The 22,919-nt window shown below is 45.2% G+C and overlaps 1 protein-coding gene across 2 annotated transcripts; it reads left to right on the forward strand.

Annotated features, from left to right (window-relative positions):
• The first annotated feature begins 306 nt into the window (after positions 1-306).
• Positions 307-22,871, forward strand: rhea (Talin_middle and talin-RS domain-containing protein rhea). 2 transcript variants are annotated; one of them, XM_065476540.1, is made up of 31 exons: positions 307-417; positions 6,925-7,099; positions 7,353-7,450; positions 7,508-7,637; positions 7,699-8,140; positions 8,202-8,370; positions 8,426-8,683; positions 8,740-8,816; positions 8,870-8,961; positions 9,234-9,325; positions 9,846-9,989; positions 10,041-10,355; positions 10,609-10,878; positions 10,992-11,185; positions 11,237-11,633; positions 11,832-12,326; positions 12,425-12,624; positions 12,675-12,932; positions 12,991-13,159; positions 13,211-13,974; positions 14,288-14,740; positions 14,801-15,065; positions 15,221-16,093; positions 16,445-16,570; positions 17,767-18,286; positions 18,796-18,920; positions 19,542-19,667; positions 19,735-20,132; positions 20,436-20,579; positions 20,696-20,945; positions 21,273-22,871. In XM_065476540.1, the coding sequence occupies exons 1-31, from the start codon at positions 412-414 to the stop codon at positions 21,438-21,440; spliced, it is 8,193 nt and encodes a 2,730-aa protein (XP_065332612.1). In that variant the 5' UTR covers positions 307-411; the 3' UTR covers positions 21,441-22,871. The 2 variants fall into 2 exon arrangements, with proteins under 2 accessions (XP_065332612.1, XP_065332613.1); XM_065476541.1 differs by lacking the exons at positions 17,767-18,286; positions 18,796-18,920; positions 19,542-19,667; ... (2 more) ...; positions 20,696-20,945; positions 21,273-22,871 and adding an exon at positions 16,765-17,031 and having other exon boundaries at positions 310-417.
• Positions 22,872-22,919: the final 48 nt, after the last annotated feature.

A 22,919-nucleotide genomic window follows, 5' to 3' on the forward strand; every position in this document is an offset into this window, starting at 1 on the left:
TAGCACCGAAGAGCAGAAAACAGGAAAGAGAATCGATAAAACGAATTTTTGACTGCCAAGTCCGTGTTTCGTGCGCGCTGATTATTATTACCAGGAGTCATATCATTTTCGGCATGGACCCGTCGAGAAGTTATAATTACATTATCATCGTGCCTGATTAGTAACATTATCTGGCGGTGGATGCTGCGCCGGTTGCATACCCGGCCCCCACCCCCGCCTTGATTTTTATCCCCTCCAAGGCGAACCGGCGGGCGAGCATCCCCTTTTTTACACCCCCTTGCGCGTATCTCTCGGCGCTGCAGCAGCGGCAGCAGCAGCAAGGGGTGAGGTCGGGTTTGATCCTTTTTTGGTCCCTTTTTGAGTAGTAACAGTCTGTTGTCGGTCGTCGCAGGGACAGCATGCCCCGCTCCGATGCACGTGAGTACAGATCGCCGCTATGCTGCCGCATGCAATTCCCAATTCTGCCAAGTGGCCGCTCTTTTACACAATAGCTGTTGCGTTTCCGAAATCACTGCAAGAGTCGAATTAAACTTTATTAGCCGTTAGAAATTGGGATCTCGGCTTTTTGGGTCACAGATGAGTTGCAAAATTGCCGAAACCTCCGCATTGTTTAGTTCCTCAGGGGCTCGGTCCGTCTAAAAAAGGCTCTGCTCGTAAATCCGGGGCATAGAGAGGAAATTCACATGCGACCAACTTCACTTCCAAGGGCGCGCGCCTCGCCCGGCTGGAAACTCAAGAATCACAGCCAGTTTAGCCCGCCCACGATTGCGCCGAGCGAGCACAGAGTTAATTAATTTAACGCACAAACGTACTAAATTAGCGGGTGAATTCGCAACAACTTCCGTCCACCACGTATTGTCCAAACCGCCGAAACTTTAATCTATGGAGAGCGAACCCGCTGGCTCCTTTGCAGCGTATTGTTCGCCAGCCACTTATTGTTTGCCGTCGCCTAGGTTACTTATTCTCTCTCTCTCTCTCTCTCTCTCTCTCTCTCTCTCTCTCTCTCTCTCTCTCGCTCTCTTTTGCTCACATCTCACACTCAGGGCCCTTGAAAGGCACTCACCCCGTGTGCCGCCTTTTTCGCCGCCTCTTTGCGTGATGCAAGTGCGAAAATAAATAATTTCCCGCTGCACGCTCCTCTAATGTTTCACCGCACCCCCGTTGCTCACGAGTGGCTAAATCATTAAAGAGGCTCTCGGGGGCGAGATAATAGTCGCGGCCGGATTTTCAATTTCCAGCTTCTTATCCGGCCAGCTCGATGGGAAACTGTGTCAATAAAATGTCTCGCAACATTCTCAGCGTCGTTTTCCGCCTCGGGCGCTTTTCGATAGATTGAGTTTCGCCAAAGTCGAGTCAAAAGCCTCATTCAAGATTTTGCCATACACCGTGCACTATTGCAGAAAAGCGTAAGCGTCAGCGAAAGGCCTGAATTAAAAAAAACCGATCCGTAAAAAATACCGTTTCGAACCGTCAGAAAGAGCTGTAAAACATGTCTGAACCTGGCATAGGCCAATCGGAGGAAAAACGCCCTCCTGATTGGCCGAGCAGGGGTCAGATCACCCCCACCCTCGCCCCTCGATGGAGCAGGCGCGTTTGATGGGCGTCTGCAGGGCGAAATTTGCGCGATCAAGGTGCGGGGGTGCATTTGCAAAGGTGTAGCAGCACAAAGGTGGTGCGTCCGATGACCCCGTCGGATGACGACCCGCCCCCGTCCGGCCAAGGCTGCAGCTTGCTGCTTCTGGGCGCGTGCCTGACGCCCTCGCTGGGGCCGCAACACCTCCTGTGGAGGTCCCTTCGCCGCCGGAGGAGCCCTCGGCAGCACGCGGTAAATAGCCGGCCGACAACCCTTAAACTAGTATTTGCTCTGCTCGTCAAGCGTTTGTTTGCTCACGCAATTGGAATTGACAAGCAATCATGTTGCTTATGGTCCGCCGTCTGGCGAAATGTTGCCCTGACACACACCGGCGGAGCGGGTGGCGCTCGGCTGACATGCCATCGACTTGCTGAATTTTGTCGCACAGATTTTTAGTGTCAGCAGCAAATTGTTCAGTGCTCCCGACTGCTCCAGCAGAGCCAAACGTTTCAATGGCAAAAACGAGGGCTGTGAAAATTATTGCAACCGATAGAAATTTTTCATGGTGTTTTTTCATTTCAAAAATAAATGTAAAAGCAAAACTGCCGCTGTTTAAAAATAAAAAATATACATATTAGCAAACTGAAAATATCGAGAAAAATCTCTTTTCTGCATAAATCGTTCCATTTTTGGATGAAAGTATTATTTTCTAACAACTGTAACATTGACTTGAAGCTATACCTTGAGAGAACGCATTAGTATAACCAAAGTACAAATCTGATAATATGTATACATATTCTATAGTTAGCCTCCGTCTAGATTGCTCTCTGGGCTTGGAATGTATTTTCAGTGCATTGTCGTCTTCGTGCAACTGCTTTCCCACTGCATGCAGCAGTGTTTATTACATCTAGTCAGCCGGTTAAATTTAGACGCCCTCTCAAACGCGGACGTTCCATTTCCAAAATGAAATTCTCCGGCTCTTGAGCGGCCTCTCAAACAATCATGAAAAGCGCATTTTTCATCTCGGCCAACGACTAATTCACCGTCCTTTTTTACGGTCAGATTTATCTGCAGAGGGGCCGTAAACGTATTTAGTATATTAAAAAGAAATTCGAGGTGGAAATGTATTTTTTACTGGTGCCCATCAAGCAGACTAGTATAGAGAATCATTATTCGCCAGCAGGCCCCGAGTCGTCTGCTTGCAATTCACCTAGCTGCGTTTTATTGCACTAGTGCAGTTTAGTTCGTCGTTCGCCAGCTCCTCCGACCAAGTTATTGCAGCCGCGGCGCCGACGTCTCGTTTTCGGTCGATTATGAAGGAATTTTCCAATAATTCCACTCGGTGGGTCTGTAACCACCGTGGGGTTTATTAAAAAGGTCACATATTTACGCTTTGGGCGGCCGATAAAGTAGCAAAGTGACATAAACATGGCGGATATTAGATAAAAATCGAGCTGTGCGCTTTCTTGATCTTGTAGAATTTTTCATAACATGTTCTGATTGCAGTCCATTTTTTAATTTGGCTAAACGACAAGGGTCTTTTGATAGTCAAACCACTTTAAAAATTAATGTAAATCAATATCACACATCTTTTTATAAAAAATTCATGTTCCTCAACTCGTTTTCGTTGATGGATTTAGAGTTTTAAATTTCGAAAGCAATCAGAGACTCTGCTTACAAGTTATGTGTCTTTTTCACTTCGTTACGCAAATTAAATCGAGGATATCAAATAGCTGTGCGTTTTCAAAAAGTAATTCGATCAGGGTTCTCCAGCATAATATGGAATCGCGGCTGCCTTTTTTGCGGCAAGTGGCACTTCTCTTTCTCTCTCTCGGCTAAGAGTTGGCAGAAATGGAGCTGCGGACCACACACGCGTGTTTTTGAACCCGATCCTGCCGTTCGCCGCGACACTTCGATTACATTATTTTCCACTCCGCAGTTTAATGCATTCGGAAGTTTGAGTCTTCGGGGCGCCAATGGCGCTTTGACAGGACGGCGGTTGCGGTTAATCGCGTCGACTGCACTTGATGCGCAGCTTTTTTTCCGTCCACCCTCGCGCTCATTTCACGATCTGATGCATATGCAAACAGTGTTTTGTCATTTCTTCGTCGACCGACGGATTTTTATCGCAGCAAACAACTCTGTCGAGCGTGAACAACGCTGTGTTTTATTAAAATTGCTGCTTTTCACCACATACACGCTTGCAGCGGCGTCTAACTTGATGATTAATTGCGTTTTTTGCCGCGGCACCGCCTCTTTCTTCCTGTGAAATATTCGAGCTACTTTTTGTGCTGATTACGAGAGAGAGGAGCGCCCCGACCACCGCTCGGGTGACGAGCTCTTTTTCCATCAAGATGGACATGAATGGGCACTAAATTTCGCGGTGTAAACCATGCGCAAATCTCCCTTAAGTCCACTGCTTGCCAACTCGCGAGGAAATTTTAAATTCGACGCGGAAAAGCTCTGCAAGGAAGCGAGGAAAATCTCTCGCGTAAATTTTCTTAACCGCTGACTTGTCGTGTCAAATCAAGACGCAAAATTAATTCTTCCCTCTGAGCCAGCCGAGGCAGAGACAAAAGGCGCCCGCTCGCACTCTGTAATTAAAATCTGCGCGTTTCGTGCATTTCGTTTGCACTTTTCCCGCAGCGTTTTCCGATGCTGCCTTTTGCTGTGTGGCATTGTGTTGACATTTTATTAAAATTTCCGCTCTTGTGCAACACGACAGCGTCCGATTTATAACTTTTTCCGCAAAAAGCTCTTAATTAAAACCGTTTTTCCATTCGAAATTCGTTATCTCCTCCTTGTTTCATTATATCATCAATTTTTTTAATTTGAAGTTTTAAAATTAAAACTAATTTTCAAAGAGAACTTGGATCGCGCTAGTCAGGAAGTTCACAAAGCATCCCCCTCAGAAGCAATCTTCCGCCACGTGCGAAACGAAGCAAACGAGCACGTCGTCGAAATTACGCTCTGTGCCACGCGCGCGCATTTCGGCGGAAAAGGGTTGCCGGCCTGCTGTATTAATTGCATGCTTGTTAAAATGATTAGAGCGAGAGAGAGACAGAGCGAGCTAGCGAGCGAGCGGGATAATAGCCGGCAAGAGCCAAGCAAGCAAGCTGAGCCTGGAGAGGCCGGCGCCTGACTGGCGACTGTTCCGTCACACACTCGAATATATCCGCGCGCGATGCCATAGCAACCGCCACCCCCTGCGCCTCCATCATCCCTCGCACACGGAATTACGCTCAGTGAGAGTGTGTGTGTGTGTGTGTGCGTGTGTGTGTGTGTGCGTGTGTGTATGTGTGTAATATGGGAGCATTCGAGCCGGGCAGCTAACCGAGCGGCTAAACTGATGTGCCTGGCCCGCCACCCGGCCGCCCACGACACCAAAACAGCCTCCTGTCTGCTCCAATTTGATCCAATTTATTTATCAGACCAGCATATTCAGACTCGGCTGCATCTTGATGAGCTCGCAGAGAAAAGACCCCCGCTCTGACGGACGCTGATTTATTTTTTTTGGGTAATGGCAAAGGAAGGTTTTCTAGAAATTCAGTACGGAATGAGATCTTCGGTCACAATTTTAAGAAGAAAATTTTTTTCCTGGAGAGTCGGGTGACATTTCAGCCGACGTTAGCAGTAAAAAAGCATGTGATTCTAACCGACTTGAGCAATCTTTGAATGAGCCGACTGATCAATGAACGGGGCGCTTCCATTCCAGCAAATCAGCATCAAACGCCGGAACTCGGGTTCCATTGTTTTAAAGTAATGCTTTTGCCTCGTGGATGTATTGATTGGTTGTGAACACGAGCGGGGCGAAAAATCCACTCATTTCCCTGCTCGGCCCGATTGTGTGGCGTTGAGAAGACGCGCATTATCTGCTGCTGATGGCGCGGTGGTAATGATTTTCCTCGGCAAGAAGTGAAAAATGGCCCTTGTTAAAAGCGACAGGCGATATTTCTCGGGTAGCGATAGAGATGCATCGGCAGCATCCCTCGGCGGTGCATCATCGTGTACGTCGCGCTTCAGCCAGACTGTCGATAAAGGAAAACCGATTCAGGCGCTGATTTCCCAAAAGCAACAAAGCGCCGCTTTTATTGTAATTGCCCCTCGGGCCGAGCCGATTGGCCTCATTTGCTCTAATCCCGACCGCCGCCTAATATAAAAGTGCTCATCACTCTTCTTGCTTCCCTTTCCCTCAAACGGTCCGAACGGGACCCGTTCAGGCGTGTGCGGCTCCAAAATCGATCTGTCCGCCCGCCCCCGTTCCTGCACATTCTGCACAATTTCTCACGATCCTCGGCGGTCGCCGGAATCAGGTTTCGAACGGCGATGTTGACCTGCGGAACGAGCAAATATTGACCTTCTCCATGCCCCGGCAAATGGACCCGCCGGCTTCTACCGAGAGCCGCCAAATTGAATCGTTCTGCTCGCCGGAGAGGAAGCTTTGTGCGATTTGCAAAATTCGTCGGTGCTTATGCTTATTGCCTCGGCGGCAATCCAATTTCGAGACGCTCGCTACTCTCTTTGAAGTGCTTTTTGTGCGCGCAGTAAGCAAAATTACCTGTTTTGCCAGTAGGAACGCCCTCGACCCGATTGGGTAGGACTTCCATGCCAAAGAAAACATTGAATTGTTTTGCAGTGTTATTAAATGCGCAAGGCTGTTTCCGCTGCATCAAATACACATAATTAAAGAGACATTTTAGCACGCTCCATCCACCAAATTCAGCTGTTGCGTTTTTTGCTGTTGTTTTCGAACGTTTCCTTATCGTCTTCGATTTTCTGTTTCTTCCTCGTAAAGGATTCTTCGTAATATGGCATCTTGAAAGGAAAATTGAAGCAGTCCTTTATAAAACTTTACGTATTGCAGTCCAAGCAAATTCGAATTTTCGCTTCCGCGCCCAATGACACAAACCGGTGGTCAAAGGTTACGCTGCCGACTTGAAACGCTGGCCAAAACAATTCCGGTCGGTTGGTCCACGCGCATGCTGTGCCAAAAGGCTGCAAAAGCCGCCGCGGCCGGCTGCATCTGTGGTACGAATGCTTTCGGAATCAATTTGCGTGTGTGTGTATATGCCGAATCAATAAACCGCACATTACCACTCCGGCAGCAGCATCTGTCTGCGAGTTGGACTGTGTGCCACACAAGCCAATACATGCACACATCTCGGCCGCTCAATAAACACGCGCGCGCTGTGCAAAAATTGAATCCTCCGACGAGCAATCACCCTTCCGTTCGCCACCCGCGCCCCCACCTAGCCACCCACCCACCCCCACCAGCTCGCATCGCGACCTTTTCCACTTCGCCGCTTTGTATATTTTTCTGCTTTTTAACCGCTCGATTTTTGTGTTTGCAGAAGAGTTCTGCACAAGCCGCACCGCAAATCACCGAGGGAATGGCGACCCTCTCGCTCAAGATCTCCATTGTGGAGCAGGGTGTGACCAAGACAATGCAGTTCGAGCCTGCCACCACCGTCTACGACGCGTGCCGAATAATCAGAGAGAAGATTACTGAGGCCAACCTCGGCCAACGTGAGTATACATATTTGATGCATAAACTCCGTCATAATGTGATTCAATTTTACCGCTTCATATCTTTTTCCTGTTTTAATTTCTGCTTTTACAGTCTCAACTTAAAAAATTCCTGAACGCGCGAAAATTTGTATGTTATTGGGATTTTTTTCTATGAAAATCTTACACTATTTAATTTTGTTTTTTGGCTTAATGGGAAAAAATTTCAGTTAGTTAAGCAGAGTTATAAATATCTCGGCCTTTGTTTTTTTAGCGAAAGACTATGGCCTCTTCTTGGCCGACGAAGATGCCAAAATCGGCGTTTGGCTCGAACCTGGGCGCAGCCTTAACTATTACATCCTCAAAGGAGGCGTAAGAGAAATTACTCTAAGCGTCGCGAGGCTAATTAATCACCAATTTTGTCATTAGGAACTGCTGGAGTATAAAAGGAAGCTCCGCCAGCTCCGAGTGCGTATGTTGGACGGCACTTTGAAAACCATGTTGGTCGACGACTCCCAACCAGTCGCCAACCTGATGGTGGTCATCTGCACGAAAATCGGTCAGCGAAATTAAATTCTTGTCTCTAATTTTTTTCTAACGCGATTAATCGCCACTTGTAGGAATTACGAACCATGACGAGTACAGTTTGGTCCGTGAATTGCCAGAAGACGAACTCGAAAACAAGCCTGGAAACTACGGCACCCTCACCCTGAAGCGCAGGAAGGAGGAAGGTCGCGAACGCGACGCCAAAATGGAACAGCTGAGGAAGAAGCTGAAAACGGACGACGAGGTCAACTGGATTGACCCTTCAAAAACTCTAAGAGAGCAAGGCATCGATGAGTCTGAGACCGTGCTGCTCAGGCGAAAGTTCTTCTTCTCCGATCAGAATATCGACTCTAGAGATCCCGTCCAACTTAACCTGCTGTACGTGCAGGCCAGGGATGCCATCCTCGACGGAACCCACCCCGTCACCCTGGAGAAGGCGTGTGAATTTGCTGGAATTCAGTGCCAGATTCAGTTTGGCGATTTTGTCGAGACTAAGCACAAGCCAGGATTTTTAGAGTATGGCTGCTTAGTAAATTATCATTTCAATAAATCGTTAATTTTTTATTTGCCTTATTAGCCTGAAGGAGTTTTTGCCACAGTCCTATATCAAGATCAAGAGTGTAGAAAAGAAAATTTTTGCCGAACACCGCAAACATATCGGAATCAGTGAGCTCGATGCAAAGGTCCTCTACACCAAAACGGCTCGAGATTTGAAAACCTATGGTGTTACCTTCTTCTTGGTGAAGGTGAGCGAACCAATTCCCGCTCTAATTAAAACCTCACTCTTTTTATGTATTTTAGGAAAAAATGAAAGGCAAGAACAAGTTGGTTCCGCGCCTTCTGGGAGTCACCAAAGACTCTGTTCTGCGTCTGGATGAGCGCACTAAAGAAATCTTGAAAACGTGGCCTTTGACCACCGTGCGTCGCTGGGGGGCTTCTCCCAACACTTTCACCCTTGATTTTGGTGACTACTCCGACCAGTATTACTCTGTTCAAACGACTGAAGCAGAGCAAATTTTGCAACTCATATCAGGATACATTGATATCATTTTGAAGAAGGTTTCTTTAATTTGTTTTATTTAATTGCACATCACTTACCATCTACCCAATCCTAGAAACAAGCCAAGGATCATTTTGGAATTGAAGGTGATGAAGGCTCTACCATGGTGGAGGACAGCGTGTCTCCCAATAAGTAAATAAGACCAACCCTCTGTTTATAAAATTCACTAAATTGATCTTTATCAGGGCCACCATTCTTCAGCACGAGACAAGCAAAGTTGGCAAAGCCAATACAGCGTCACTTGCAAAGCCTGCAATTATGAGAGCAGGTGCTGATGGTGAGTTAAAAGTTTCACAATTTAAAAAGAGCCGTATTTCATGTTACAAATGGTGTCAGCCCAACTTTTTGATGACAACTTCTCCATTGAGATTTATCGCTCAACTTTTAATATACTTTTATGCTTAGGATAGCAAATTGTGACTTTTGAATTATAACTCTTCGGTTAAATCACTGATGCCGTGTTGAAAAGACAGATTTTTCATTAAGCTGATTAGATCGCGGGGGGTGACAATTTGAAAGGCTAGGTAAAAGTATTGAGGGATTTTGCAGGCGCTCGACCCTACGGAACTGGCCACATGGGAGGTGCGCAGTTCACAACTGTAACAGGCCAGGCCAACATTTCCCACTCTGCCGCGCCCATGGTAAGGACCACTGGGCACTTGACTTCTGCTTCATGCTAAAATTCGTTCACGGCTTATTCACACTGACTAACACAACTTGTTTCTCATTAGCTGCTATTTAAGCTGGTGTTGGGAGCTGCAAATTGTTGCTTTTTCTCAAATGCTTTTACATTGTGACTATTACTCTTCATTAACTCTGTTTTTCTTCTTTCTTTTTCACGCTATTCTCGTTGGAAAATATCAAAGTAGGTATTGACTAAGTTCTAATGAATGAAATGAACCTATTTATTCACTCCACATTCTGATAACCAGTGATAAGAGAAAATTTTAATTCTACTATCTCGTTTGTACTAACTTTTGCAAACTCGCTTTTATTTTTGTTTTCTCAAACAGAAAAAATGTACTAACCGTTTTGTGAAAGTTTCAAATAAAAGTAAAACTTGTTATTTTAATGAACGTCTGCATGCCTCTTCCACCTTTATTAATGAAAATACCTTGCAATCAATCAAACCCAAAATCACCTGTTAAATTGAATCATCAGGTGATGCAAACCAAAGTAACCACTGTGATGAGTGAGCCGCAAAGGGCTCTCGTGGGCACAATCAACGCTGGCCACGACGCCATCAGTGCTGCTGAACACGAGTTGCAGACTAAAGCTCAGCTCCCGAAGCTAGGAAATGATCCTGTAAGACAATTAAAATTACCAGCAAATCCCTCGACTTACCAATGCAATCAGGCCTCGATAAAATGGAAGGAGACCACTTTGGACACAAACAAGCAGAGCGTTTCCTCGCAAATTGCTGCGATGAACGCAGCCACGGCCCAGGTTGTCACCCTGACTTCAGGCCCAAGCGAAGATGTAGACCACAATGCGGTTGGTGCCGCTATTTCCACCATCACTAGCAACCTGCCTGAGATGACCAGAGGAGTGAGGATGATCGCTGCACTCATCGACGATGACGATGGCGGAGACAAACTCCTTGACGCAGCCAGGCGTCTTTGCTCAGCTTTTAGCGACATGCTCAAGGCTGCCGAACCTGAGGCCAAGGAGGTAAGAATATTAAATCATTATACAGAAACCAAAATTATAGATTCCTTAATGTGTTTCCTTGTAAAAAAAGAAATCACTCTTGATCATTAAATTAAAAACGAAAGTGTATAGAATAATTCTACCTAATATCAATTCCATAATGACTAAATGTTATTTCATTGCCGATTTTATTTCAAGAAGTGATTTTTTCGTTTAATCAATGATTTTTTACTTTTATATTTATCATTTTATATATTTTCAAACTATATTTCAGCCTCGACAGAGTCTGCTGAATGCTGCTGGCAAAGTTGGTGAAGCCTCACACGCTGTGTTGGCCTCAATTGGAGAAGAAGATGACAGCAGCCGTGAGCTACAGGAAATGCTCCTTGGTTTGGCCAAGGCCGTTGCGAACACCACTGCGGCCCTCGTGTTGAAGGCCAAGAATATTGCCGCTGCTTGCGACGACCAAAACACCCAGAATCAAGTCATCGGTGCTGCCACCCAGTGTGCCTTGGCCACTTCTCAGCTTGTTGCTTGTGCCAAGGTATGATAAGAAATATTAAAAAATGTTTTAGTGATGATTAAAGGTTCATTTGTTGAGATAATTTGGAAGAAAACATGTGTGACAGCAGTTGTTTCATTCATTCTCTAATGCAGGTTGTGGCTCCAACCCTGCAGAATGCTGCCTGCCAAGAGCAACTAGTAGGTGCTGTGCGAGAGGTCGCCAGAGCTGTTGAACACCTTGTTTCTGTGTGCCAAGAAGCTCAGCCCGAGCAGAAACTGATGGGTGATCTGAACGGTGCAGTTGCTGAAGTCACCAGGTCGCTGAACGACCTCTTACACCACATCAAGTAAATAGGAAAAAATTAAAAAATACTTTTTCAACTTAACCTCCCGTTCAGGTTCACCGTCAATGAGCGTGGTAGAGAAAACATGCACGAAGACGCGGTGGAAACAATCATGGTCACTACGGACAGGATGATGTCTGTGTCTGGAGATTCAGCCGAGATGGTCCGCCAGGCCCGCATCCTCGGCCGAGCCACTGCCCAACTAATTCAAGCCATCAAGGGTGAGGCCGACGTCCAGCAGGACACTGAGGTGCAGCGTCGCCTGCTGTTGGCTGCCAAGACCTTGGCCGATGCCACCGCTCGCATGGTGGAGGCTGCCAGACTGTGCGCCTCCTCGCCACATGAAGCCACGCATCAAGACGCACTCCGCCACGCTGCTGAGGAAATCCGGGCTGCCACTACCAACGCTTCCACACCCGCCATGCGTGCTCGCATCATTCAGCGACTTGAGGTTTGCACCTTATATGATTATCTCTTTATTAAAGCTTCACTTTTTAAATTGGAAATTGGAAATAAAAATTGAATTATTTAAAAAATGCAGAATTCAGATATGTTTTTTCTATTTTAATTTAATTATTCGCATTTATATGTATTCTTTTTGCCAAATTTACTTTTTTGAAAAATTTCAATTTTTTTTCTCTTTTTCCAGAATTCGGCGAAACAGGTTGCCAGCTGCGCTACGCAAACCCTGTCTGCAGCCCAGGGCTCTCTATCCTACAACACGAACCAGGTTACTCACCAACACCTTCTAGCTGAGTGCAGGCAACTGGCAGATCAAGTGCCCAAACTTGTTGAGAGCATCAAGAACACGTCTGCAAGGCCAGAAGACCCTGAGGCCCAGTTGACCCTCATCGAGACCAGCGAGACCATCTTGCAGCCTGGAAGCAGAGTCATCCAGTCAGCCAGAAGTGCTGTTCCCACCGTTTCAGACCAAGCGTCTTCCACAGCCCTCAGTCAGAGCTCGCAGCAACTGGCGTCTGCCTTGGGTGACCTCAGGTCTGCCACCGCCAGAGCCAGAGAAGCTTGCGGGCCTGAACTGGAACTCGAGAGCGCTGAGCGATTGGTCGCGGGAATGCGCCAAGAACTTGCTGCCTTTGAGAGACAAGTTCAGCTCTCTCAGCTACGGCCAATTCCTGGCGACACTGTAAGTGCAATCCAAAAATTTACATCTTTACAGAATTTCCTCAAACATATTAGTTTTTTCCTGAAATCCTTCTTCATTTTATTTTAATTTTTCTGTAGGCTGACGCATCAGCACTTCAGCTTGGAAGCTCTGCCCAGAATGTTGTAGCCTCAATGGCCAAGTTGGCCTCAGCAGCCGCTCAGGGCAATGAAAACTACACTGGTCGTGAAGCTCGCGCTACTGCGGCAGCCCTTAGTGATTTCACAAACTCTGTGAGGGCAGTTGCTGCCACCACCAATGACAAGCCAATGCAGACAAAGTAGGATAAAAAATCATCTCATTGTAGCGGGTATTAACTTGAAATTTCAGGATTATCTTGAATGCTGAAGAGGTCATGGAAAGGTCACTTCTGTTCCTTGACGAAGCAAGGAGGGCCGTGGTTGAAGGCAATGACAAATACGATGTTAGAACCTTGGGTCAGTGCTGCAAGAGGGTGCAACAGTCAATCGATGAAACTATCAACTGCCTGCCATCGCAGAAGGATGTTGACGACGCTATCAATATCATCAATGAGGCCTCGCAAATTCTGGCCATGAACGAGTACCCACCGACAAACAAATCCTATGGGTAAAATATAAATTTTTTCAAACGTTTTAAATAGCTCATATTATTATTTTTTATTCAGTCAATTGACTCAAGACCTGCACAACGCTGCTGCCTATTTGAACGACGCCTCCACTGACGTTGCTGGCTCTGTTGGAAGCGCTGGTGAGCTGTCTAACGCGTCCAAGAAGTACGGAGATGCTTTCACTAACCTCCTTACCGTTGGAATGGAAATGGCTGGACAGACAACTGTATGTGTTTCAAACATTAAATCCCCAATCATCTAAAAATTATGTTAACAGGAACCTGAAACCAGGAACTTGATGATCATGTCCCTTAAGAGCATAACTGTGACATCGTCCAGTCTGTTGATTACTTCCAAATCGGTCGCCGCCGATCCAAGCGCCCCCAACGCCAAGAACAAGCTTTCTGGCGCGGCTCGTGCTGTCACAGACAGCATCAACCAATTGGTCGACGTCTGCACCCAGTCGGCTCCAGGCCAGAAGGAATGTGACAACGCTTTGAGGAACATTCAAGCCATGAAGCCTCTGCTGGACAACCCAAGCGAGCCCGTGAGCGAGGCCACCTACTTTGAGTGCCTAGACTCGGTGATGGAGAAATCCAAGAGCCTTGGCGATGGCATGACCGGCATTGCCAACCACGCCAAAAAGGGTGAACACCAAGAATTCGCCTCTTCAGTGCGCAACACCAGCGCCGCCATTTGCGGCCTTGTTGAGGCTGCTGCTCAGTCGGCCTTCCTGGTCGCGGTCTCAGATCCATCCAGCTCTGCTGGTCGTCCTGGGCTCATAGACCAAGCCATGTGCAGCAGGGCCTCCCACGCCATCCATACAGCATGTCAGAGCCTGTCCAACCAGGCCAGCAGCCAACAGCAGGTCTTGTCAGCCGCCACCATCATCGCCAAGCACACAAGTGCCCTTTGCAACGCGTGCCGCATTGCCTCAGCCCAGACACACAACCCGGTGGCCAAGAGGCACTTTGTCCAGTCAGCCAAGGATGTTGCTAACTCCACTGCTAATCTTGTCAAAGAAATCAAGGCTTTAGACAGGTACGTTATTTATACATTCTTAGTGGTTTTTGTTTTTCTTAATTGAAATAGTAAAAATGTTATTATTTTTTCTTTCAATAACACTAAGGAGCCTAGATACAAATTTTTGCTGGAGAGTTAAATTGTTTCTTTCAGCCACTTGACAAGAAGTAGCATCCAAAATATTTTTGTAAAGAGCCCTTTTTATCTTGAGATCAAGATTGCTCTAACCTTCTTGAGAAAAAGATGAGACACATTTTTAAAATTGCTGCCCTCTCGTTTTGGAGAGCCAGGAGCTTAAAAAATGCTACAACACTGTCTCTATGAATTCCAGGGATTACAGCCAACAGAATAGAGAGCGTTGCGCTGCCGCCACCCAGCCCCTTCTTGATGCAGTGGACAGCCTGTACAACTTTGCCAGCTCTTCCGAGTTCGCCTCTGTTCCTGGAAGAATTTCCGAGGAGGCGAGACGCTCCCAACAGCCTATCACTCAGGCTGGACGCTCCATCATTGACGGCTCTTGCGCCATGATCGGCGCTGCTAAATCGCTGGCCGTCAACCCCAGAGACCCTCCAACCTGGCAGATCCTGGCCAACCACAGCAAGTCTGTTTCTGATTCAATCAAAAGACTGGTGTCCTCCATTAGGGACAAGGCGCCGGGACAGAAGGAGTGTGACTATGCTATTGAACTCATCAACAATAAGATCAGAGACCTCGACCAAGCCTCTCTGGATGCTGTCTCTCAGTGTCTGAGACCACGGAAGGAATTGAACGCCCAAAAATACAGGTTTTATATTTTAATTAAATATTTTGATTGATTCTCATTGGTTTCGTATTCAAACTGCAGAGAGCAAACCGAAGCTTCTGCTAGTGAAATTCTCGATCGTTTGGAGCCTCTGAGGAGTGCAGCCAAGTTTGAGGCCGAAAAGATTGGCCATTCCGTTACTCAGGTTGCTAACTACCTTGACCCATTGGTCAACGGTGCCATTGGAGCCGCCTCCAACATGACCCACTCGAAACAACAAATGGTGCTTCTTGATCAGACCAAGTCTGTCGCCGAAAGTATTCTGCAGTTTGTCTTTGCGGCAAAGGAAGGCGGTGGTAATCCCAAGGTATGACGATTTTTTCTGTAAAATTTGAAATCTACATTTAAGGAATCTGTGAAAATTCTGTGAAATAATTTGAGACTTTTGAGTTAAAGTTTATTAAATATATTTTCACTCGCCGAAATAATTGGGTTCTCTAAAAAAATTATAAATTGTTTTAGGCATTGAAAATCCATCCAGACATTGATGAAGCGTGCGATGCCTCCAAGGAAGCGCTGCAAGATTTGGGCAGCTCCCTTGAAAAACTAGCCACTCAAGCTGGAATCGTTACAGGCATTGTCGAGTCTATCTCTCGCTCGATGGCGCGCATCACCGATCGTAGAGTGACCCACATGGAAACCAACATTAGCTTTGTCGACTACCAAACCAGAATGGTGACCTGCGCCAAGGAACTGGCCAGGATCTCGCAGGAGATGGTCGGTAAGGCCGGCTCCTCGGACACATCCCGCCTCGCTCCCCTCGGCGGCGAGCTCTCCAGGCAGTACGCTCAGCTTGCTTCGGACGCCGGCGGAGCTTCCTCTGCCACAACCAACCCTGACGTGGCTCAACGCCTGACATCGGGCGTCCAAGACTTAGGCCAGTCATGCATCGACCTTGTCAGGTCAGGAGGAAACTGCCAGCCAGGTGACTCATTCGCGCAGAGGGAGGTCGCGGAGGCCGGCAGGAGCGTGTCTGAAAAGGTGTCGCAGGTGCTGGCCGCACTCCAGGCCGGCTCCAGAGGCACTCAGGCGTGTATCAACGCCGCCTCCACTGTTTCCGGCATCATTGGAGACCTGGACACGACCATCATGTTCGCCACCGCTGGCACTCTACACGCCGAAGGGGAGGGCGAGGTATTCGCCGATCACAGGGAGCAAATCCTGAAGACGGCCAAGGCACTGGTTGAAGACACCAAAACCCTGGTCGCAGGAGCCGCCTCCTCTCAGGAGCAGTTGGCCGTCGCCGCCCAGAACGCGGTGACCACCATTGTCCAGCTGGCTGAGGTCGTCAAGCACGGCGCCGCCTCTCTGGGCTCAAACAATCCTGAGGCTCAGGTAACCCAATTTAAATTCTGCTTTTCCAAACCAGGATGTTAAAAAAACTGCAGTAATGTTTTTCCTCAACCGTGCATTATGCATATTTTTCAGATAATCATAAAGTTGTTGTTGCATCAATTTTGGTGCCTCTGATTTCACGAAGTAATGGTTTTTTTTATAAAAAATCAGACGGCTTTTTTTAATTCCGCCTAATTTAGATTAAAAGTGGACAAGTTTTCATTCAAAATACCCGGAAAAATTAAAGAAATTGTAGATTTGTACACTTGCTTTTTTGTTAAAATAATGCTCTGCAAGATTGCTAACCCTGATACGAACCTTGCTTATAAAACTGCAATCTCTTTGGTGCAGGTGATGCTGATTAACGCAGTCAAAGACGTGGCTTCCGCTTTGGGCGACCTAATCCAAGCCACCAAGGCGGCCTCCGGCAAGAGCATAACCGATCCATCTATGAACCACCTCAAGGAGTCCGCAAAGGTAGGCCTCTAGCAAATCATTCAGCTGACGATCGGGATTTCTAACAAATTCTAACTACGAGCACACTTACTTTCCAGTTCCCTTGTAAAATTAGACCCTTGATTCCCATCAAGAGAACTTAAAATTTGCCGATACACATTGCATGGATCTGCTTCTTTTCGGATAGTAATGAGTGATTTGCAATCATTAATTAGGTGGTGGACACCCAATCCGATTGCGAACCAGCAGACTGGTTCGTTTCCGACCAAGAAGAAGAACTTATCCGACTCTTAGGCGCAGATCAAGGAGAGACAGCGAGTCTCGGCCCCACCGGCGACATTCAGCAACTTCTTGCTAACTAATTTCGTCCACCCGCTGAATATAACATAATTAATTACTCTCATCTCTTTCAGAGAACTAACTCTTGGCATGATTTCTGATAGGCTCTACATATCAATAAAGTTTAAGTTTTTCTTTGCGCGCATGGTTATTTTTTCTTTCGCGAAAGTGCTGAGGAGCGTCACTTTTATTATTTACAATCAGACAATTTTACTTTTATTGATTAACCCTAGAGCTATTTTATTCAAATTGTATATTATCCTTCAGTAGTGTCTTTAAGCCGAATTTATATCTTTCTAATTCCGTGAGAAATAAAGCGTTTCAAGGTAGAGAGCATAAATAAAAGACTTTTTACTCTTTTCCCGTAGACACAGAGTCGATTACATAAAATTTGACTAATCCCTCCAAACTATCTTCAATATCAGTTGATACGAGGTATGTATTTGAAATAAAGTCTCGGTAAAAAGTTATATTCACTAATAATACTGATTAGCATGGTGTGATAGTTACAACTGACCTCCAGCACTTAAAATTCGGTTAATAAAAATATTTAAAAGCCAAGCAATCGATTTAAACCAAAAAGGAGAGTCTCCACCACCAAAAACAAATACTGTGAATAATATCAATGTGCCTAAATTCTACAGTCAAAATTACAGGAGCTTGTTGGAGCTTATAAGATCTTTGTGAGCGGCTGCACTTTGTCACCTCGTTTACTCCACATTAAAACCACTAATCTACTAAAATACATTTCTGTCGTGGAGTTTGAACATTTTGCCTCTTTTGTTACTTAAAGTAGAATGCAATGTTTCAGGAAATTGCCTGCTTTTTATGTCGAATCTCTGTATGGCTGAAATTTAACCCCTAAACTCGATCTCCAGGTAATGGTCACGAATGTCACGTCACTGCTGAAAACCGTCAAGGCCGTCGAGGACGAGCATAGTCGAGGCACCAGAGCTCTCGAAGCTACCATTGAAGCCATCGCGCAGGAGATCCGCGCCCTGCAGTCGAGCGAGCATCCCAAGACTAGAGTGAGTCCTGAGGACCTGGTGCGCTGCGCCAAGCCCATCACGCAGGCGACGGCCAAGGCCGTGGCCGCCGGCAACAGCGGCAAGCAGGACGACATCATCGTCGCCGCAAACATGGGACGCAAGGCCATCTCGGACATGCTAACCATTTGCAAGGCCGCCGCTTTCCAGGCTGACAGTAAAGAGATGCGCCTAAGGACCATCGAGGCCGGCTTCAACGTGTCCTCGCAGTACAGGGAGCTGCTGCTGATCGTGCTGCAGGTGCTGGAAAAGCCAGCGTCCGCCTCCGAGACCAAACACCACATGGCCACCATTTCCAGAAGAATCGCGCAGAGTGTGACGGAGCTTGTTGCTGCTGCCGAAATGCTTAAGGGTAAGGCAGTCGAGTTTAATGGATCTATGGTGTTATTTATTGTTAGGTAAAAGCCTGATGGGAACATTTTGTTGGTAGCCAACATAAAATAGGATGTTTGCAGCAACTTTTTGTTGCAATAAATATTTTTATTGGCTAAATGAGTTTGATAAAAATACAACTAAAAAGATTTGAATTAAAATAACAATTAAAAATATTTTTACAATTAAAGATATTGCATGAAAAATTCTACTTATCAAAATATTATTCTGAAAACAAATCCAATAAAATGCAAAACAACACAATGTTGTTTGATTTGTTGCGGTTTGAAATCAAAATTTTGTTTTCATAATCAAAAGCTTAGAATAAGTAAAATTGTTTAGAACGAAGCAGACCGTAACATGTTATAAAACCGCGTTTAGAATACACATTATCTTAACTCGCGAAAGGAAAACCGCATATGCGCTTTTGGCACCGATTTTCTTTCAATTGGAGAAAAATTTAAACATTTTCGTCGTGTGTTTCTTCAGGAACCGATCTTGAGGATCCTGACGACCCGACCGTGATCGCCGAGAACGAGCTGCTTGGTGCTGCCGCGTCGATTGATGCTGCTGCCAAGAAACTGGCCAGCCTCCGTCCGAGACGTTCCGTCCAGGTGAGTTACGCATGCAAACTGCTGTCTCTATTCGTCTTTCTGTTTGTGATGGGTGATGGTGTCGGGAAGGGGGTGGGAGCTCATCGCTTGACCTCTGTGGCAGCTTCTTCAACTTCTACTGTCTCCTGTAAGATATGTTTGATATTCTTGGTTGATTTTGCCCAACCAGGAATCAAACATATTATTACGGTGGGTTCAGTGCTCTCATCTATGGACTCCAATCATCAAACTCTGTTCTGGAAAGCACTTCACGGTTCTTTTGTGTAAATGTTCTTCATACACTTAAATACAGACCAATTGCAGAAGTAGACATTTTTGGTAGTTTTGGTACAGGAGCAGGAGAAACTTTAAAGTTTTTGTATCAGGTGATTTTGATTGCATAATCATTTATTTATCGCTCTAAGCATGAATGAACATAGAATTTGTTCTGCAAAATCACGTGTGCTGTGGGAAATCGTTGAATTCTGTGTAAAAAATGACTTCTTTTAAAGAAACTATGTAATTTCACAGGATCTTTATGTATACTATTTGGCATTGGAAAATTATCTCTCTGTATGTAAATTGCTACGATAATTTCAGTTAAAACTTAAGCCTACATAATTCATCTTTCTCTCTTTATAGGAAACTGACGAAAGTCTAAACTTTGACGAAATGATTCTTGAAGCCGCCAAATCCATTGCCGCAGCCACGTCTGCACTTGTCAAGGCTGCATCTGCTGCTCAGAGAGAACTTATTGAACAGGGAAAGGTAAAAAATTAATTCAAGCCAAATTACAAAAAAAAAATGAAAATGCTAATTTTATTGTGTTATTTAGGTGAGCCGTCGACCGCTGTGCAGTTCAGACGACGGCCAATGGTCAGAGGGTCTGATTTCGGCCGCCAGACTGGTGGCCGCCGCCACGCATAGCCTGGTGGAGAGCGCCAACGGTCTAGTGCAAGGAGTCTCCGGCGAGGAGAAACTCATCTCGGCGGCCAAGCAGGTGGCCTCGTCCACCGCGCAGCTGCTGGTCGCGTGCAAAGTCAAGGCTGATCCAGACAGCGCCTCTACCAAGAGGCTGCAAGCAGCAGGCAACGCAGTCAAGCGGGCCACTGACAACCTGGTCAGGGCGGCCCAACAGGCCGCCGCGCAGGAGGAGGAGCGCTCGCTGGTGCTCAATAGGCGCATGGTCGGTGGCATGGCCCAGGAGATCAACGCCAGGAGCGAGGTCTTGAGGTGAGGAATATTTTTTTCTTACTTACTGCTAAAAGGTGAATTGCTATGCAACATTTTATTCAAATCGGAGGTGTTGGGGTTATAAAAATTTGGAAAAAATTAAGTAAAAATTATAAAGATTGATTTTTAAGACTAAATCTCAGGTAAACATTTTGTAGGAATGGCGAATTTAAATCCAATTTAACCTTTTAAAGTGTCTCTAATTTATTTCAAATTGTCTTGGCACTACGCCGCGTTTCTGCATGAAGTTTATTCAAATGTAAATTTAAAATAAAGGTTTAAAAATTAATCTTTTGTTTTCAGGATTGAGAAAGAGCTGGAAGAGGCCCGAGGCCGTCTAACAGCTGTCAGGCAAGCCAGGTACAAAATGAAGGCTCCAGGCGCCGGCTCTGGAGATGACACCGGCGACGAAGGTGGTTATGGCAGTGGCTACGAGTCGTTTACCAGGTACGAGCCTGACATATTTGCGCATTCCGCTGTAGAGAATAACCCTAGTCAAACCGCTTCTTGTGCAGTTGCGATACTGATTTTAACGCACCACTTTTTTTGTTTCGCATATTTAGTCGTTACGAAACACGCACATTCGACCAGAGCCAAAGCCCGAGCAACCAGATGTACGCGAGTACCCCTGCAAAACCAGCAGCAATCCCGCAGCAAAACGCTGCGCCCGCACCCGCACAGTCGCCTTACAATAACGGCACGGCCAACTACTCGCACAGTAACGGAACCATGAGCACGTTCGGAACCCCGATCCGCTCCCACCAGTTGCAGCAGATGGAGAACAGCGCCCAGCAGAGCTACCACACCAGCGAGGTACCTTCATCATATTTAGTTCTCTCATTGGGGGCCCACTTTGGCCGTTAACCTTTTACATATTAAATTGAAAAAAGCTAGAATAAATTAATTTGGAGTAAGCTCTTCATTTTAATTTTGTTTGGTATATTTTTCATAAAAAAATAGGTAAATAATTAATTAACTCTCAGTGATTTCGTCTAATTTTCAAGCTATTAATTTGTTATCTTCTATCCCTTTTTACGCAAAAATCATATTGCTTAATTTTAATTTCCCATCCAAAAACAAGGAACGATTGCATCTATCTTTTTTAATTTCCCAAAATAACAGCGTCATTGCATGTTGCAGGTATCTTCGAGTAATCAAAGAATTGGAACTGAAGAAAAAATGATGCAGATGATGCAGCAGTCGAACCAACGCATCGAGCGAACGATGACGACGGTGACGCAGCACCAACAGCATCAACAGCAGCAGCGGCAGACGCTCTCGTCCTTCCGCACAATCAACCAGAGTTGAAAGCACAATAACAATCCAGTCTTGTCGCCATGATGATTGATAATAATATTTAGCAGGATGCTTTTTAACTTCCGAGACGTGTCTACGTTTAAATGTCACGCACAGTATTTTAACTTTTAACCGATGATTACAAAATGAGCTTTTAGGGACCTTCTTTGCGAATGGGGTTCTGTCAAATGTTCAAAGCATTTTAACTTGCGCGTCACGTTTAGTTCAACCACTTCGAGTGAATTTTTACTTTCAAACGAGTACCTTTGCTTGTTTCCATTCATATTTTTACCACGTTTCCTTGTGTCCCCTCTAAATGAAGGTCCATGCCTTATGGAATCGTTGACGCACAACCTTCGCCAGGTTGTTAATTGTAAACTTAAAGAAAGAATGAACCTAGCACGTAACTTAAATTAGAACGTTGATTGTTCTTCATTTGTTTGCTGTGGTGCTACAATAATTGTATTATAGTAACACGGTAGCATTTTAAGTGGTAATGTTATACTTTTTAAACGATGCAATCATTGGTATGTTTACAATTATTTGGTTCATTTCATAGAAAGTCGTTAATCAAAATCAGTTTTAACTTGTGTACTGTTTAGATGGAGTAAAGGCGATGCTTTAATAATTACCTATTAACACGTAAGGACAGAGTCTTCAAAAAAATAGTGAAAACTATTATATTGCTCTCAAAATTAGGTGCTCCACGAGTAAATTCAAAACACGGTGCTTCGATATTTATTTACACGCAATATTCATTAATCCACTCCGTTCTAATGTTTCGCCCAAGTAACTTTTATTAACGAATCAACATATCATTTAGAATTTTAATATCTCCTTGTTTAAACGTTTCATTATTCATTAATTACAAATAATATAATTATCTTCTGCCGCAAGAGCAAAGTTTTGCCAAAGTTTTAGTTTTTTTGGAATGACCTTAGGAGCATTGTGGTTCACTCGAAAGGAAATTGATAGAAAAAGTGCCTGGTGCGTGTGAAAACGCTGCCATGAATCATAAACGGGAATACATATTTGCAGATGGAGACATCAATAGAATGGGTATGGATTATATTGTCACCTTCAAGAATTTTATATGCCATATATATTACTGAACTAGTGCATTAAGGCTACAATATGATATGAACTTGTCAGTCCTAGATTTGTAACAGGAGGCCTTATCGATTGAAAACTGCTTTGTAAATTATTGCTACTTTTGTGCAACGGATTGTGTCTCAGACAGAAATTTGAAACTTGAAATTGAACTGGGACTGTTCAAAGAAATGAGAAATGCTAAATTCTATATTTATATCTCACACAAAAACAGATGAATATTATTAGGAGTACTATTATTACTATTCATATAACAGAATATATCGTGACTAAAAACGTCGTAATATGTTTTACCGTGTTTTACAAAATAAAGATATCACTTGTTAACTAAAATTGTGTGTCAATGATTAGAGCCCTCTTATCTCAAATTCAAACCATCTG

Source organism: Cloeon dipterum, chromosome 1 (assembly GCF_949628265.1).
Source record: "Cloeon dipterum chromosome 1, ieCloDipt1.1, whole genome shotgun sequence".
In the NCBI taxonomy this organism is placed as follows: domain Eukaryota; kingdom Metazoa; phylum Arthropoda; class Insecta; order Ephemeroptera; family Baetidae; genus Cloeon; species Cloeon dipterum.